This window comes from Lithohypha guttulata, assembly GCF_036872675.1.
Source record: "Lithohypha guttulata strain CCFEE 5908 chromosome Unknown scaffold_1, whole genome shotgun sequence".
In the NCBI taxonomy this organism is placed as follows: domain Eukaryota; kingdom Fungi; phylum Ascomycota; class Eurotiomycetes; order Chaetothyriales; family Trichomeriaceae; genus Lithohypha; species Lithohypha guttulata.
In genome coordinates this window covers 5,768,180-5,783,323 of record NW_027042750.1, presented here as the reverse complement: position 1 = coordinate 5,783,323, position 15,144 = coordinate 5,768,180, and the positions used below count along the sequence as shown (strand labels likewise).

At 48.3% G+C, this 15,144-nt stretch overlaps 5 protein-coding genes across 5 annotated transcripts; 2 read left to right on the top strand and 3 right to left on the bottom strand.

Moving 5' to 3' along the window:
- Positions 1 to 93: 93 nt before the first annotated feature.
- PAM16 (mitochondrial import inner membrane translocase subunit TIM16) lies at positions 94 to 558 on the top strand (the record flags this gene model as incomplete). Its single annotated transcript, XM_064896492.1, has 2 exons — positions 94 to 96; positions 145 to 558. The coding sequence occupies 2 exons, from the start codon at positions 94 to 96 to the stop codon at positions 556 to 558; spliced, it is 417 nt and encodes a 138-aa protein (XP_064759179.1).
- Positions 559 to 3,027: 2,469 nt separating this feature from the next.
- POL2 (DNA polymerase epsilon catalytic subunit) lies at positions 3,028 to 9,795 on the bottom strand (the record flags this gene model as incomplete). Its single annotated transcript, XM_064896491.1, has 2 exons — positions 3,028 to 7,655; positions 7,728 to 9,795. The coding sequence occupies 2 exons, from the start codon at positions 9,793 to 9,795 to the stop codon at positions 3,028 to 3,030; spliced, it is 6,696 nt and encodes a 2,231-aa protein (XP_064759178.1).
- Positions 9,796 to 10,457: 662 nt separating this feature from the next.
- Positions 10,458 to 11,108, top strand: LTR64_002117 (uncharacterized protein; the record flags this gene model as incomplete). The annotated part of the gene is given in 2 exon segments (XM_064896490.1): positions 10,458 to 10,771; positions 10,787 to 11,108. The coding sequence occupies 2 exon segments, from the start codon at positions 10,458 to 10,460 to the stop codon at positions 11,106 to 11,108; spliced, it is 636 nt and encodes a 211-aa protein (XP_064759177.1).
- A 101-nt stretch (positions 11,109 to 11,209) lies between these two features.
- On the bottom strand, positions 11,210 to 12,150 carry LTR64_002116 (uncharacterized protein; the record flags this gene model as incomplete). Its single annotated transcript, XM_064896489.1, has 2 exons — positions 11,210 to 11,979; positions 12,048 to 12,150. 2 exons carry the CDS (start codon positions 12,148 to 12,150, stop codon positions 11,210 to 11,212), a joined length of 873 nt encoding a protein of 290 aa, XP_064759176.1.
- A 1,130-nt stretch (positions 12,151 to 13,280) lies between these two features.
- On the bottom strand, positions 13,281 to 13,995 carry COQ1 (coq1 putative hexaprenyl diphosphate synthase; the record flags this gene model as incomplete). Its single annotated transcript, XM_064896488.1, has 2 exons — positions 13,281 to 13,442; positions 13,495 to 13,995. 2 exons carry the CDS (start codon positions 13,993 to 13,995, stop codon positions 13,281 to 13,283), a joined length of 663 nt encoding a protein of 220 aa, XP_064759175.1.
- Between the last annotated feature and the right edge of the window lie 1,149 nt (positions 13,996 to 15,144).

Here is a 15,144-nt window from a genome sequence, read left to right as displayed (position 1 = left end):
CTTCAGATTGGCACCTTGCTCATCACCCATCCCATTGCGCCTGCTCTGTTCGTCTTCCTTCCGTTCTTGTGCTTTATTTTCAATTAGGTGCAAATGGTAAGTACCTTGAATTTAGTCAACAACATAACGTACTGACCTGTCTAGGCGCATCGATTACTAGCGCAGATAGTGATTACTGGCGGACGAGTCTTTGGCAGAGCCTTCACAGAGGCATATAAACAAGCACAAGCATCATCAGCGTACGCCCGAGCAGCAGCAAAGAATGACCCTGGCGCGGTACGGACTGCTGGCGCATCTGGCCTGACGCTCGACGAGGCCTGTAAAATCCTAAATGTCAAACCACCGCAAGGAGGCCAAACCAATATGGAGAGCGTCATGGAACGATTCAAGAAGCTCTACGACATCAACGATCCTCAAAAAGGAGGCAGTTTTTACTTGCAGTCCAAGATATTACGCGCTCGTGAAAGGATAGAAGCCGAAGTACGAGACGCTGCAAGGAAGGCTCAGATGGAGAAAGAGTTGAGTGAAGGTTGGAAACCAAAAATGTACAAAGAATAATTTGGAATATACTAAATGGTGTCAGGCGCAAAATGACACGAGTTCTTCGATGTGGCCTACCCTCTCGACCTTCGCAACCACTTCTTTCCACACCACTTACTTTCTAGCGATTTTGTACAATTCTCAACATCAGCATAGCGAGGCGTTCAGGAAAATCTTTAAAGAGATCTGCTGTATATATGGCCTGATGGACATCATTGTATATCGGTCCCTCGGCGCAGATTACAGATCAGGTGAAGATCAAACCCGAACAGGGGATGAGCCTAGGAACAGAATCGGTAGACTTCTTTGACGTTGGTCTTTTTCACGACAGGATATGCGAGATATTTGTTCGGCATCAGACAACTCTCAATCGTACCTGTCGTCCAGGTGCTTGAGGGTGTTTGCAGGTGCTTCGGCAGAAAGACTTATCGAATATGTCCAGTTTTGACGCATAGCCAGAACTGAGTCATTTAGTTATATGCGTACAGCATCTATATAGCAGTCGTTCAACCAAGATTGCGGCAGAACCAAAAGGTGGAACAGCTCTAAAAGCGGATTTGATGGGCCTGCAGGTCGTTTGTCACTCCGAGCCTGCCGAGATACAGCAAGATCTTCGAGGGACAAACGCCATGATGACTTCTATCATACAGATGAGCGGAATGTTTGACGCCTGTACTAAACGTACGTCCATCGACATCAACCTCAAATACTCTCGTGTTGATTCGTCTTTTGTGGTCAACGAGCTCACGGCAGCGAAGGGAAGGATCACTTTGACCATGAGTCGCGTTGGAACACAGAATTATGGAGACTCGACTTTGAACCTCCGACTCGTGGCTCTCTGGTGCCTGACCACGTTGTCAGGCGAACAGGCTAGTGTTCATCTTCATAGCTATAGCAGCAACTAGCCATCTCTTTAATCCGCCATACGTACTTTCAGGCAGTGATTCTTCATGCTTGACAAGGAGCCAGAAGCAATATTTGAAGTAAAAAGTCTCATATACAGGCAGTACAAGCTATTACTCCTGACTCCTAAACTATATGACAGTATTTACTGTCTTTGCATTCCATGAAGGCTCTCAGCTACGATAGTTATGTGTCAACTTGTCAGACTCGCAAAAAGATGTATCTACATGTCTTTGCCCCAAATGATGCCGAGACGATCGAGCAGTGAGCCACTGACTGAGAAGAAGCCTTTGATTGACCATCCAGGAGCTGGTGGCGTGAGGGTCTTTATGTCCGAGTAGGTGCCTGGTGGCTTCGCGCTGTTCTCGTCAGGGGGGAAAGCGGTTATGTTTGTGGCTGTCGAACCATTGAACTTGAGCATGCAAGTAATGGGATACGAGCACTCAGGATCTGTTTGACCACAACTTAACCAAGCTGTGGTCAGTGTTGGGTAACAGCCTGCTGAGTCCTTCTTAGTTAGGTTGAGCTCCTTCTTCGTAGCAGAGGAGAAGTTGATATTGCCGTGACTCGACACTCTACCATTGGGATATGTCATCGAGAGTCCTGCGATGGCATATTTTCCCATAAATATGGCAAGCTTTGTTGGTCGCCATCCCTCCTTTGTAATATGACTTGTAGGGTCGGCCTCGAGGAAATCCAAGTCGTTCGCTACAGCTCCACCGTGAGTCAGGGCCGGGTTACCTACCAGTTCCGTGAGCTTGAAACTGCCTTTTTTTGGCTATGTTCGCAGTGGCTAACGGTGGCTTTCGCGATGCTCCAGACTATTTGCTGAGGAATGTCATTCAAGATAAGTCGGTCGCAGTGACTATGCTCAAGATGGGCTCGATGAGTATCGCGCAAGCATCGTTTTGGCTGTAAGTGATTGGAGTGGTTACATCAACTAGTGTGCGGAAAGTGAATTTAGTTACACTACTTCGTGATGCTGGTAGAATTTGCTGCAGCGCAGGTAGAACCTCGAACCCTTTTGACAATAATCTCCACTGAGATCGGCCTCTCAAAGAAGTGCATGTCTCGCCCGTGCCTTGGTGTAATTCTTCCCAGTTTCGCACCAATCGTCCTCAACAGAGCTACGAACACGTGCAAGCAATTTTGATAGCAAATCCGATCAATAATAATTCTATCACCATCAGTATCGCAGGTATCAATGTTTTGGTGAAGGTGGAGGGTTTCTGATACTCCTGATTACGGAGCATTTAGGCTCATACTGGAAGAGTTGGCTGAGATTGCTCAATGCAGTGCCGAATGACACGAATCAAAAATCTGGAGGGATTTGTGAGGAGCTTGATGACGTTTGTGCAGGATTACACAGTATGTACAAGGAGCCGTCTACCACCGGTGCTGGAGTCGTGATGACTATATCAGGGGAATGGACACTCTCATATGATGGACGTGAACATTCCCGAAAGCGTTTCAGCTGGGCAGAGCACTCCATAAACCCTCAGTATTCCCCGTGAACACCATCGCTCTGACTACGACACGCACACAATGATCGAAAGCTAATTCATGAGATATGGACATACCCAATCACAGTCCCAATTCCTCAACACCCTTCAACACACTCTCCAGCATCTTCATACCATACCACTCCGCGACCCTCTCCATGACTTTCAGATCGCTCTTCATCCTCTTCCTCTCCACTTCATCTACAGCTCCTCTCCATGCGCCTCCACATCTGGGACAATTTTCACTGAACACCATGTCGTCACCCATGAGCATTTTGCACTTTGCGCACTCCAGATCCTGACATGTCCAGCGCATGGTGACTGTTTCCATACGCGCAATGAGTTCAGTTTCAATGTGCACTCGTGGAAACTCAGCCTCACAGTGCTCGTTGGCACAAAGAAAAGATTTTTGAATGACTTCCTTAATCCCATTCTCATCGTATGTAACAGCAGGAAGAATGTCTTCATCTCTACATAGATCAAGTGAGCGGGCCATGGTGCAGGTATCGCAGATTAGGTTCTCGAAGCGCAGTGAGTCGCTTGGGTTGGTGAACTTTGCTGTTTCTGAGAATTCTCGGATGTCGAAGAGAGAAAGGAGCTCCTTGCGAAGCAGACGAGTCTCTAGCTGAAGTGGTCTGAAAAGGCTAAAAACTTGAGTTAGGCTCTTGACGAGTTCGAGCACTGGATCACGATTTGTGGAGAACGAGCCTCCTGCGAATTCAGGAAAGGTCCAATCGGTCGCTAGTTCGGGGTGTAGTAGCTCTTCCCGTTGTCGACGAATTAGAGAGGTGATCTGTTTCTTCAGCGGTTTCGCGAAGTCGTAATCTGCTAGCACATTTGTGATTTCTGTGCTATTGGGATCTGTCTCCGTCAGGCTGAAGAAGGTGTGGCCGTTAGCTGGAAGTTGTGTGGGGCGTGCAGCTTGCGTATCAGTCAGCTCTGGTCGTTTGAGCTTACTCAGGACATCGACAAATTCTATCACCCAGTCTCGGAATATCGGTTGCAGTGGCTCAGGGAGGAATTGTTGCATCTGCCAGTGCATAATCATGTTCAGTGTTGCATCACTAGTGCTTTCATTGAACTCGGAGCTCTGGCAACCACGTCCACCATAATTGTAGGGATCATACCATACTAGTGCATCCCAATAGTCTCTGATTTCCAGGCCAAGAAAGTGGAACAATGGCTTCTCCTGCATGGCCTTTAGTATGTAATGGCTGTATGCATAAGCGTTGGCGACGTCTTGTTTTGATGTTTGCAGCAGAAGACGTGTAGGAGAGGCAAAGATCACTTGGGAACCTACTCTCCGGAAGTCCGTGATCAGTTGCTGAAATGCCTTCTTGGACATCATCTGCACGTAGTACTGAAGGTTTCGATCGTAGAGGTTTGAATAGGGGGAGTCGACCCATCTGACCAAGTGCTGAACCATAATATCTGCCAGTCGATTGCCACGACACGCTTCTGTCCACCACGATTTGACCATGTCTCTCAACACTTGTAAAGCAGGCTGCGCAAATCCAGCTGCCCCTCTCTGCTTGACATTGGGATTGATCTCAGATGCATCTAGGTGTTCACCATCTGGATTGAAGGTTATCGCGTCTCCGGTATTCTCCAGATCATTGATGAGCGAGCTCGTCAGTATAGTGTTAATGGTCAGGTTCTGTAACTGCACGTCCACACATACTGAGGTATATGCACCCGGATTGTTCATCGAGGGCATCTCAACAACATCTGTCAGACTGCTAGTTACATCGTCTTTTTCATGGCCAGCCTGATCTGGTCGTGGATTCGACGACCACCACAGAATGACGTTGCTTCGCTGTAGGCGACGAGCATATGCTAGATCGATCAGGAATCGTGGATCGTCTTGTTGTAAGTTGCACAACGGGACATCGCCGTAACGAGCAAGTTCGAGCAAATGGGACAACCATGACTCGAGACTTAGATAATGTCCGACAATCTTACGAAGAATGAAACTTTGCCAATTGAGAGATGGCATGTCGGAATCATCCGTTTGACTAGGCAAGCACAACATGGGATAATCCGCAAAAGCTTTGATATCGTGCGCAATCTGGGCGTGCTGAGAAGATTGTACTAGGAGCATAGTAGGTCTGGTCTCCTCCTTCTTCCACTTCTTGACAAGGTCTGCAAGCTGTAGGATGGTTTTCCTCCTTGTTAGTGTCTGTGAAATGTTGAAATTGATGTGGTCTCGATACTCGAAGATACCATGTGAGGAATTATCCTGTTGTCGTCTTTGTTGGTTGTTCTCGGCATAGATCTTGGACACGTTCGGCAATCCTTGGAAATCCTTAGATTGTGACTGAAGAATAATTTGAGCTTCATTTCGTATGGTAGAGAACAGGGCAAAGACTTGGCGGTCACCAGCTGCCACATGATATAGGTAAAGATAGCTCATCGCCGATTTGTCAGGGATATAGACGGACTCGTCTGGATTTCTCTGCAGCACATCAAGGTCGAACCCCTGCTCCAGACCTTTACCCAGAATACCTGGAAGTGACTTGTTGAAGCCGCACATGTTGCCGATCTTGAGTAAAGCTCGTACGTGTAATGGTAGTTGCCTCTCATACACACCTTCAACGCTTGGATGTTCACATAAAGCAGTAACGTTATCGCTTTCGTATTGATAGGTCTCCTCAGGCATGGTTATCTGGAACAGATGAACAGAAGGATGACCGTTGGGCAAGGTGTGGGTGACTTTTTCGACTTCACATCCAGAAATATCCACATTTGGAAGGTCATCGGCTTTCAAGTTGAGAAACATCACTCTTGGAACTTTGATCTTCAGCATGTGGATCTTTGCCCCAAGCAGGATGAAAGCCTTCACTTCGCCAGGTGCATCGCCCTCACGGAGCTGCAGGATCTGCCAGGTATCCATGAACGTCATCTCAGCTTGATTGCGGAACATAGATGTGAGGGCATCAGTACCGGCATTTGGCTTCTCTCCGAAGAGCTGCTTCCTTCGAGCTCGAGCCTGTTTCTGAATCTTCCATTTTTGTTTCTGATATCTCAGCCAATTGGTATATGACCCGTCGATTGGCGGCACCTCCTTCGGTAATGCTGCGTATAGATCTGCTGGCGGAGCTTTCTCCTGAATTTTCCGCTTCTTGTCCGCCGGACGTGACTGTGTCTTCGCTTGTTCATCAAGCATGTCTTCGATGTCGACCGGACCAGGCATCTTGCGGTCGAGCAAGTTGAGGTTTGTTTGACCAAGAGGCTGTTTCTCAAAATACCCATTAAGCTTCTTCTGCTGAAACTTGTCCTCTTTCATTCGTATCCGTTTAGCTAGCCACTCGGGATGTGCGATACGTGGTACAGGATTACCGCCATCGACTTTCTGTAGTGCTGCTGGAATAGTGATGAGTTTCTGTATGACTGAACCAAGTCGATCCCGATAATAAGTCCAGTCAATCACATCCCGAATGTCCACATTGATTGAACTCTCGCCCAACCACTTGCTCAAGAAGAATCTTTTGGTACTCTCCTCTGCTGAAAAAATAGCAACCGGAACAGCTCTGTCAGTAACAGGAGTATTCTTCGGTTTGGCTGAGATGATGTACTTGCAATTGAGTCCTTTGTCCTTTACCATCTGCTCGCCTAAAAACATCGCTAGACGTTTTGCAGTTGTAATTGAAGTCGACTTTTGCGCACCATACTCCTCTAGAGTCTTGGTCATACTCTTGTTCTCACAAATGAGGTCAATGAGTTCTTCGTCTGCCATCGTTGAGCCACGTTGATCGAGCACGTCGAGCCACCGATCTGCAATACGAGCCACAGCTTGGTAGCATTCTTCGAGAGTCGTGCCATCCAAGAAGACCTTGAAAAGTTGTGTCTGGAAAATCTTGATTAATCTCAGCTCACCACGCCTCTTGACCTCGAAACCTTTTAGCTCAGCAAGACTACCATCATGATTGAAAACAGCATAGCGCTTCTTCAGATTTTTGTCTTCTTCCTGCGAAGTAGGCAGGATCATCGCTTTGTAAGGGCCATCGACTTCGAAGAAGATCGAATTGTCACTATGAGTGTCGTACCTGAAAGTCTTCTCGTCCGCTAGTGTTTGGTATTGGTGATTGGTGAATTTTGCATGCACAAGATGGTTGAGCATAATGCAAGGGTAAGATACAGCCATTTTCTTGCCGTTCTTGAGTGTGAAGATGACGTTCTCTGGAAATGCTGCTGGTAACATGCACCAGATACCATCAGTATCCAGCTCAAGCGGCCGACCTATCCTCTCTACCAGTTCTCGGGCCATCTGAATGATTCGAGCACCAGTCAGGCAAGTGACACCAGCCATTTCTAGAGAATACCATCTTGAACCTTTTCGCATAACATAGCCGTAGAAAGAGTTGAGAATGACCTTGTGGGCAAGCTGCATCGAGTCGAACGTAATGACCATCTTCTTTGCGTCTTCAACCTCACTTGCGGACGCACCAGCACTCTTCAATTGGTCAACTTTGCCTTTCCAGACCTTTTGCTTGCCTTTATAGTCGTAACGTCGATCACGAAAGTTGCGAACAGTATTGACGTAGAACGGATTCTCCCTCTGGCAGATGATTGCTTCGCGCTCGATAGTCTTCGAGTCGTGTATTTTGTGGTATATCTTCTTCGAATAATCCTGCAATCGTTTCTTTACAGCAGCAGCTTGCTCGTCCAGGCTTAGTTGCTCAAAAGTCCTTTCAAGTCCTTTCTTCTTGCCTGGAAACCTCTCATTTATCATGGCTCGTTTGATCATATTGTATTCGTCTCTTTTCGTAGGCATAAACTCACCTCTCCAGGCCCAAGGCAATCTTCTATCGCAAGTCTTGCCTGGCCTATTGAAGTCGCAAGCAGCACAATCGCTTTCACTGATCATGCTGTCAGGTTGCAGTCTATTCGTGGTCATAATGTTTGGATACATGGAAGCAACGTCCAGGTGATATATCAATGGTCGTTCTTTCCGATTAGGTGTAGCTTTTAAGTCTTCCAGTTGTTGTACAATACTGTCCCGTATCTCTTCATAATTCATAACATCATCGAAATTCTTCTTCTCTTCAACAGTAATACAGAATCGTAGGGCATCGTCAAGGTCTCGTATAAGTTCGTCAATGGCAGTCGTATCTATGGCAAAGTTGACTGGTATATCAGCTCGAAAAACTCCTGCTTCAATGGACTCAACATGACCACCAACGTAAGTCTCTGAATCCAACAGATGGCCTTCCCAAAATGCTTCTCTCGGTTCTTTATGCTTGTTAGGTAGAACAATGTTCTTCTCATAAGCTTGCACCATCAGCAGCATCTCGCACAGGGTACCTGTTCCTTTTCTTTCAGTGTCATTGGGGTTGAGAGGTACAATATTGCAAAGGGAGAAGACGAAAGGATGGACATATTTCATGTAGAGGTAGTAGGTGGCCACTGCGTCGGAGACAGAGTATTCAGCCAGAATCTGAGGATGCTCACTGGCATACGGCAGCATCAGCTCAGGATCAAGCTCATCTGGATCATAGCCGAGTTTAGCGACAGTGACAGCCTTCAAGCCTCGACTGCCTTGAGGTAAATAGGAGTCTCGATTCACCCAGGCGAAGCAATCCAGGTGGACACAATGATCGCACTCGTAGATGTCCTCGCTGTTCTTTCGAAAGCCAATTTCGCGGTACATATCAATGCCTAACACACTGGCTCTAGCCTCGACGAAAGGCCAGTCGAAGAAGTCTCCGTTATAAGTGGATATGACGGTAGGTCGTGCATCCTTGATGTGCTCGAAAAACCGCTCGATGACGGCTCGTTCATTGAGCTCATTGAAGACCATGAAAGGACCTTCGTATTCCGGTCTTGGCGTGTAGTCAAAGTCTGAAATGTCCTCCGACACAATCTCTCTGTTGGTGATCAGGAATCCTTGACCATCAATCATGTAGGATATCATCATGATCTGGTCAATGACAGCGTCTGGAAACTTGAGCGGTAGCTTTGTAGTTTCGATATCGAACGCCAGCACAACAGGATCAGCAGGTAGGACTCTTTCTTCGATGCAGGTCAACGAGATTGAGCCATGCTTTGCGTCGACATTATACCACTTCCCAATCCGGATATCCAAATCAATGGTCACACGGACGTGGTAGGGTACATCGTATTCTCTGATGTCGATAATGAACTCGCTTGCATCCAGGACAGGGTTTCCTCCTCTAGAGTTGCTTCGCAGAATGGCGTCATCCTCGTACATGTCGAAACCCATGCCAACTGGAGCGACAGTTTCAGCATACGTGTCCAAGGCCTCAACCTTCTCTTTGTTGGACTCAGCCAATGGCATGAGCACCTTCCGCACGTCCAGTAAACACGAAACGTTGTGAAAAGTCAATTTCAGGAAAGTGCGTCTGTAACCCAACAGGTGATTAGGCATTTTAAGATCCTCCTTCTCAACTCTGCTGACAGTCTTGACGGAACCATCGAACATGCGCTTTGTCCATTCTTCAACTTCAGGTTCTCGACCTTTCTTGCAGGCCACGAGGAAATATGGGTCGTACTCCACAGTAGCCTTGAAGTTCTCCCCTTCCTTCTCCGCGATGAAGTAGAAATCTACACCAGCTCGATGTCCACCAGGCGAGCGTGAGTCTGGTATTATGGTGCTGTGCATGTTGTACAGGTATCCCACTCTTCTCTTCCCCGAATCAAATCTTGGAAACCCGAAGGACTCATCGATGCTGTTGGCCAATGCCACTGCCTGCAACTTCTCATCCTGAGAACTTCGTTCTGTAGATCGCAGACCAGATGCTGATATGGTCTGTGCTGAGGATTTGTTCTGAGGTCGACGTGAGCCATTTAAGCGGGAATTGCCATACTTCGAAGGCTTTCGGACTGGCATGTTGGACTGATTCTGCGACCTCAAGTTAAGAGGTCAGTTCTGAGGAGGAAGGTGTTGGTGATGTTGGTGGCCGCACCGCCGCAGCTCAATGATATTGTCACGATATCATGGAGCAGAATCTGACTGATCCACAGACTGCGTCAATCCTTCCAGAAGATTTGACTATGGTGTACACGTTGCTTTTAGTCTGTGGTAAGTTGTGATATCAGCTCTCGAAATTGCAGTATCCATCCTCCAAACGCGTCGAGTCGCGCCTGCCCACTTGGTAATGCGCATCGTTCGCGTGTCTTAGCGCGACTTCTCGGTAGATCACCGGCCTGGATCTCGAGCGCCGGAGCCAGAAAGTTTTGGCTGCAAGATTGAGTTGCATGTGCTTCAATTTGGAGATCGACGAACCATGTTGCCATCATAGATTTAAACATTTATCGACCAAGAATTCGAGCTTTTTGAGGCGTATATCGACAGTGCAGCAGATTTCGAACGAAAAGATTGCAGCAGACAGCTTGTACAGCAGCGCTATTTGCTGACATTTGGCGCATATTGAGTAGCAGAAGGTGCGATCTAGGTCTAGCTCTTAGTCGCTCCTGCCTCACCCAGGTCGCAAACACCTTTGTCCAGCTGTAAGGTGAGCGCAGCCCCTGCGACTTTCACATTGTACCACCATGTCATCCACCTCTTCGCCGCCACCAGATCCCTCTGTACCAATACCACGCGACAGTGACACAGCTCCACCACAACCCTCAGACCAGCAAGATGAACGCAGACCTCGCCGTCCCCGTCGGCGCGAAGACTTCCCTGAATCTCAAGCTTCTAAGATGTGGAGAGCATTCGAGAATCCAGAAGGTGGCCCTGTGAACGAGCTACCAGGTGGGAAGTTCAACAGTGCAGGCGGTAAACCACGCGAAGCGTCGTGGCGTGATGCTTTCAGATTCGATCAGTTCTTCCGGAGTGATAGGCCGGCGTTTTACAAGACCGGGTGTGCGAGAGATAGTTTACTGGTCGGTATAGGAACTGGTGGCGCAGTGGGCGGTATAAACTTCATTCTAAGAGGGTTGAGGGGAATGATGACAACAGGGCATTATGCGGTCGGTGTGTTCACATTGACCGCTGGTGGAATGTACGCGTGGTGTACGAGTCGGCAGAGAGAGGAAGCCAAGGGCATTGCCATGGCGGTGGCAGGCATGAGGATGTTGCACGAGAAGAAGGCGAAAGAGGAGGCCGAAAAGAAGAGATTGTTGGAAGAGGAAAGGTTACGCAAGTTGCAAGAGGAGGAAGAACAGCGGCGGAACAAAAGGTGGTACAAGTGGTGGTAACGAGCCGAAATTGTATCATTACTGTTGTATTAAACTGAACGACAACAGAATCAAGTCCAGTGAACATAGCAAGACGAGATACCCGAGTCTGCATTTGCAGGTCAAACATCCTCTGCTGACTCCTCAAACCTGACACCTTTCCTCGATGGTGTCTCAACTTGCGTCATCGCCAATCCCATCTCCAGCACCTCATCTACTCCTACCACTTTCCTCCCTCGAACTCCTGGACTCGCCCGCCTCTCCACCGGACTTCCACTCCTCGACGTGCTCTTCGTCACCCGGCCTCCTATCACCACTTGCAAGGCTGTTCGCCTCCCACTCCTCAGCGCTCTCGCCTCTTTCGCTTCCCTGCTCCGCCACTCGGCCAGCTGCTTCTGTTTCTTCGCGCTGATTCGTGATTGTTCGGCCCTGGTCTTCTGGTAGCCTATGCCATTAACGCCACGGTTGTCTTCTTCCGGATCTTCGGGATCGTGGCCACTAATTTCTGAGTCCTGCCACCAAAGAGCTGAAAATTCCGGGTCTGACTCGGGGGTAGAAGTGTTGTGTTCAGAGTGAGACTCGGGAGTAGGTTTTCGGTTTTGTGGGGTGGCGAGCTTGCGAGCGGATGGCGAGAGAGAACGCGGAACAGGCGGTGATGGCCTTGGTGATGGTGTTGTGGGTATTGAGGATCCAACAGGGTGCTTCACTGGCGAAGGAGATGATGAAGACCTCAAGACAACCTCAGATCTCATATTGACTTGGTTGGCGTCTGAACGAGCACGCTTTGCAGGGGATGTTTCGTCCATCCTGGCGTCAGATCCGAAGGTAGGTGGTGCTTGCTGAGCTCTCGCTCCGCTAGACGGGGACATTTCAAGTGACAGGCCATCCCAACCTTGAAAGCCAGGTGGCGCCTCGATGGTTGGTGTTTGCCTCAAGTCATAGCAATCCTGTGGCACATACCTTGTTGGTATTGAGACTGGTCCATCAGGCTCAGTATTCTGAACAAGCATATCGTCTTCAGCATGTGATTCGAAAGTCGTGCTACTACGTTGAATTGAGTCATTTTTGATGAGCTCAGGTTCAGTCCGAACGACTCTATCCACCAAATTTGTATGCTGCAGATTCAACCCTTGAAAACGCGCCGATACTGCTGTTCGTGGACTCATATTGTCCTCCAGAAAGTTGTCGTAGACTCTTCGTCCCTTTGGTGTATCCAGCCCAGTAGTCTGGATACGAGTCGGTGGCCTGCCATCGCTGGCGCGTTTGCGTTTACCTATCATATTGCGGTTTGTTGTGTGCATTTATGTGTCTGTGGCTGTGGCCATGCAGGAGGTGGGGTCGTCTGATCGACGCTGCCAGATGTTATGCTGAGACTTGGAATACTGTGGTCGACACGCTTAGCCCTAAACTCTTAATTGATCGAGAGCAATTGTTGATGCGTAAAATTGCTAGCACGAAGTGACGATCGAAGCAACGATAGACATCAAGTGGGATCTCTGGTTCACAAGTGAGGGCGGAAGCACAAAGAGACGACTGGCTACTCATGCATTGCTGATATGCCAGCTACGGTTACGGATATTGATAAACATCCTCATTCATATTATAGCCGCTGTATTAGTCCTGTTCTATGCGACCAACGGCAGATGAAGTGCGAACAACCTCGCATGTTTTTGAACTGTAGAACGCCACAAATTGTGTGGGCATTGACCTCCTTGCGTTCAAGATATATGAGTCTACGACTTTGTTAGAAGAGCTCGTTGTACCATCTCATTAAGACTTTACACGCAAGCAAGCACTCCGCCCTGTTTGTCAAGCAACTGTATTGATGGTAAGTGAATAAGAAGACAGGCCCGTGGTGAGGTGTAAAAGTTTCGACCTCGGGGTCAGCAGTTGTCAGTTGAAATGTTGCCGGTCTGGCCTCGACGGACGGCTCAATACACTGCTATTTTCGTACAGTATCGATTTTGTTGTCATTCCATTGAATAAAGTTAACCAAAGCGTGCGTTGCATGTTCGTCCTGCAGAATATCAAATCGTCCACGCGCTTCTCGTTCACGAAGTCGAAGCCAAAGTCAGACAAAGCACTACACTCATGTCGCTCAGTAGGCATAGTTCAACCAATCTGCCTGTGGAAGACTGTAAACTTTTGGACAGGATTTTACAGGTGGTAGGCATACATTATGTACAGAATCTATTATTTCCGTCTCTTCATAACTTTTGTACACATGTCTTCCAAGCCATCTCTGGCTTCGCCAGGAGGCAATATCTGGATCGCTGAGATGGCTTTATCGCAGTATTCTTGTGCTAGAGCTCGTGTCTGCTCGAGACCGTCGCTTTGAAGAACGATGTCTCGTGCCTATTCACCTGTTAGCAAAGTGTGCATCATAGTTTCTTGGAGCAGGCCATACCTTTTGCACATCACCTTGCTGGGCGAAACGTCTACCCACCAGCTGACCGAGCTCAGGACGACTCCTCCAGGCAAACAACAGCGGAGCAGTAGCGAGTCCAAGCTCGAGGTCAGCACCAGCAGGTTTACCTAGTTCGGTGCCACTGATGGTATAGTCGAGCATATCGTCGACGAGTTGAAAGGCGAGACCCAGGTTTCGTCCATATGCGTACGCAGCCTCCACCACGCTAGGCGCACACTCTCCCAACAGCGCAGCAGCGCGACAGCTCTTACTTATCAGACTTGCTGATTTGAGATATGTCTTCTGTAGATAGTAGGAGATCGCATCCTCGCTCCATCTCGGGTTCTTCTCGTCCATGGCTGTGTTCTTCAACTGCATGAATTCTCCCTCTATCAGGTTTGCAATGACCGTGGCTAACAGCTCAATGACCTCAGGATCACGCAGTCGTGCTAGAGCTACCGAGGCTCGACCCAGAAGAAAGTCTCCAGCCAGAACAGCCATTTTGTTTCCAAAAGTTGTATTCGCAGACGGCTCTCCTCTTCTTGTCTCAGATAGGTCTATCACATCATCGTGTAGTAAAGATGCAGTATGTATCAGTTCTGTAATCTCAGCCAACCTCCTCTGCGAAGGCAATATTGAAGCATCATTAGCAAAGGCATATTTCGATTCGTCCGTCAGAGGTGAGGCGATCTGATCTGGGTTGTTGTCATAGAGGACAGACGGAGATGATATAGGAGTGTTAATCGCGGACTGGGATAACTCGTATTGAGAGGCTCGAGGATGTTTAGGTGTATTCGCAGTAGCTCTTGACATGAGCAGTACAAGGAGTGGCCGTACATGCTTGCCCTCACTCTGCGTGTAGTATTTTGCCACAGTGTCCAGTACTGGATGACCAGATCCCAGCAATTGCCGTATATTCTTGCTGAGAAATTTCAGCTCATTTCCCACGATCCGCAAAGGATCGATAGTGATCTGAGGATTTGTTGAGGAGGTAGGCAGGATCTCAGAAACAGTGCTTTGTAGTTTCGATACAGCTGCTGCCCATGCTGAGTCCTGCCTTCGCGATGATGTTATGGATCGTTTTTGTGGTACATTTCGAGGTTTGGCCGAGCAGAATGGACAAATGAATAGATTTGAAGGCTGGCGCAATAAGTTCTTCGATCGCGTCGCTGTTCCAAGCAGAGCGCGGGCACCCATTTGTACCATGTGTTGTTTCAAAGTCGCATACTACGGTGCATGGAAACTGTCGACGAAGCTCCGAGAAATACAATCTGATTGCAAATCACAAGCCTGAAGCTGTTTCAGCCAGCACTACGAGAGTACTCTCACTATCAACCAGCGCGAAGCTCTTTTGGGAAGGCTGAGAAGATCGACAAGGATCTCAAGTCTACTCCGTCATGTCCCGGCCACGCTAGTACAGTCGACCAGTCGGAGTACATGCTCACGAACCAGGCAAGAGCATGTCAGGTACTGGTAAGCACAGGCAGTTCTTTACGTTAAAGCCGTCATTCTAGCACACGAGTAACATTGTCTATGCTGTTCTATTTCCGATCCATAGCTCTCTCCTAGGCGAACGAGACAGACATGCGATCTTGAAAGTCCTCGTGATTTCACACGCTTATTATGCCGCCTATCGTAACCATAGATCAG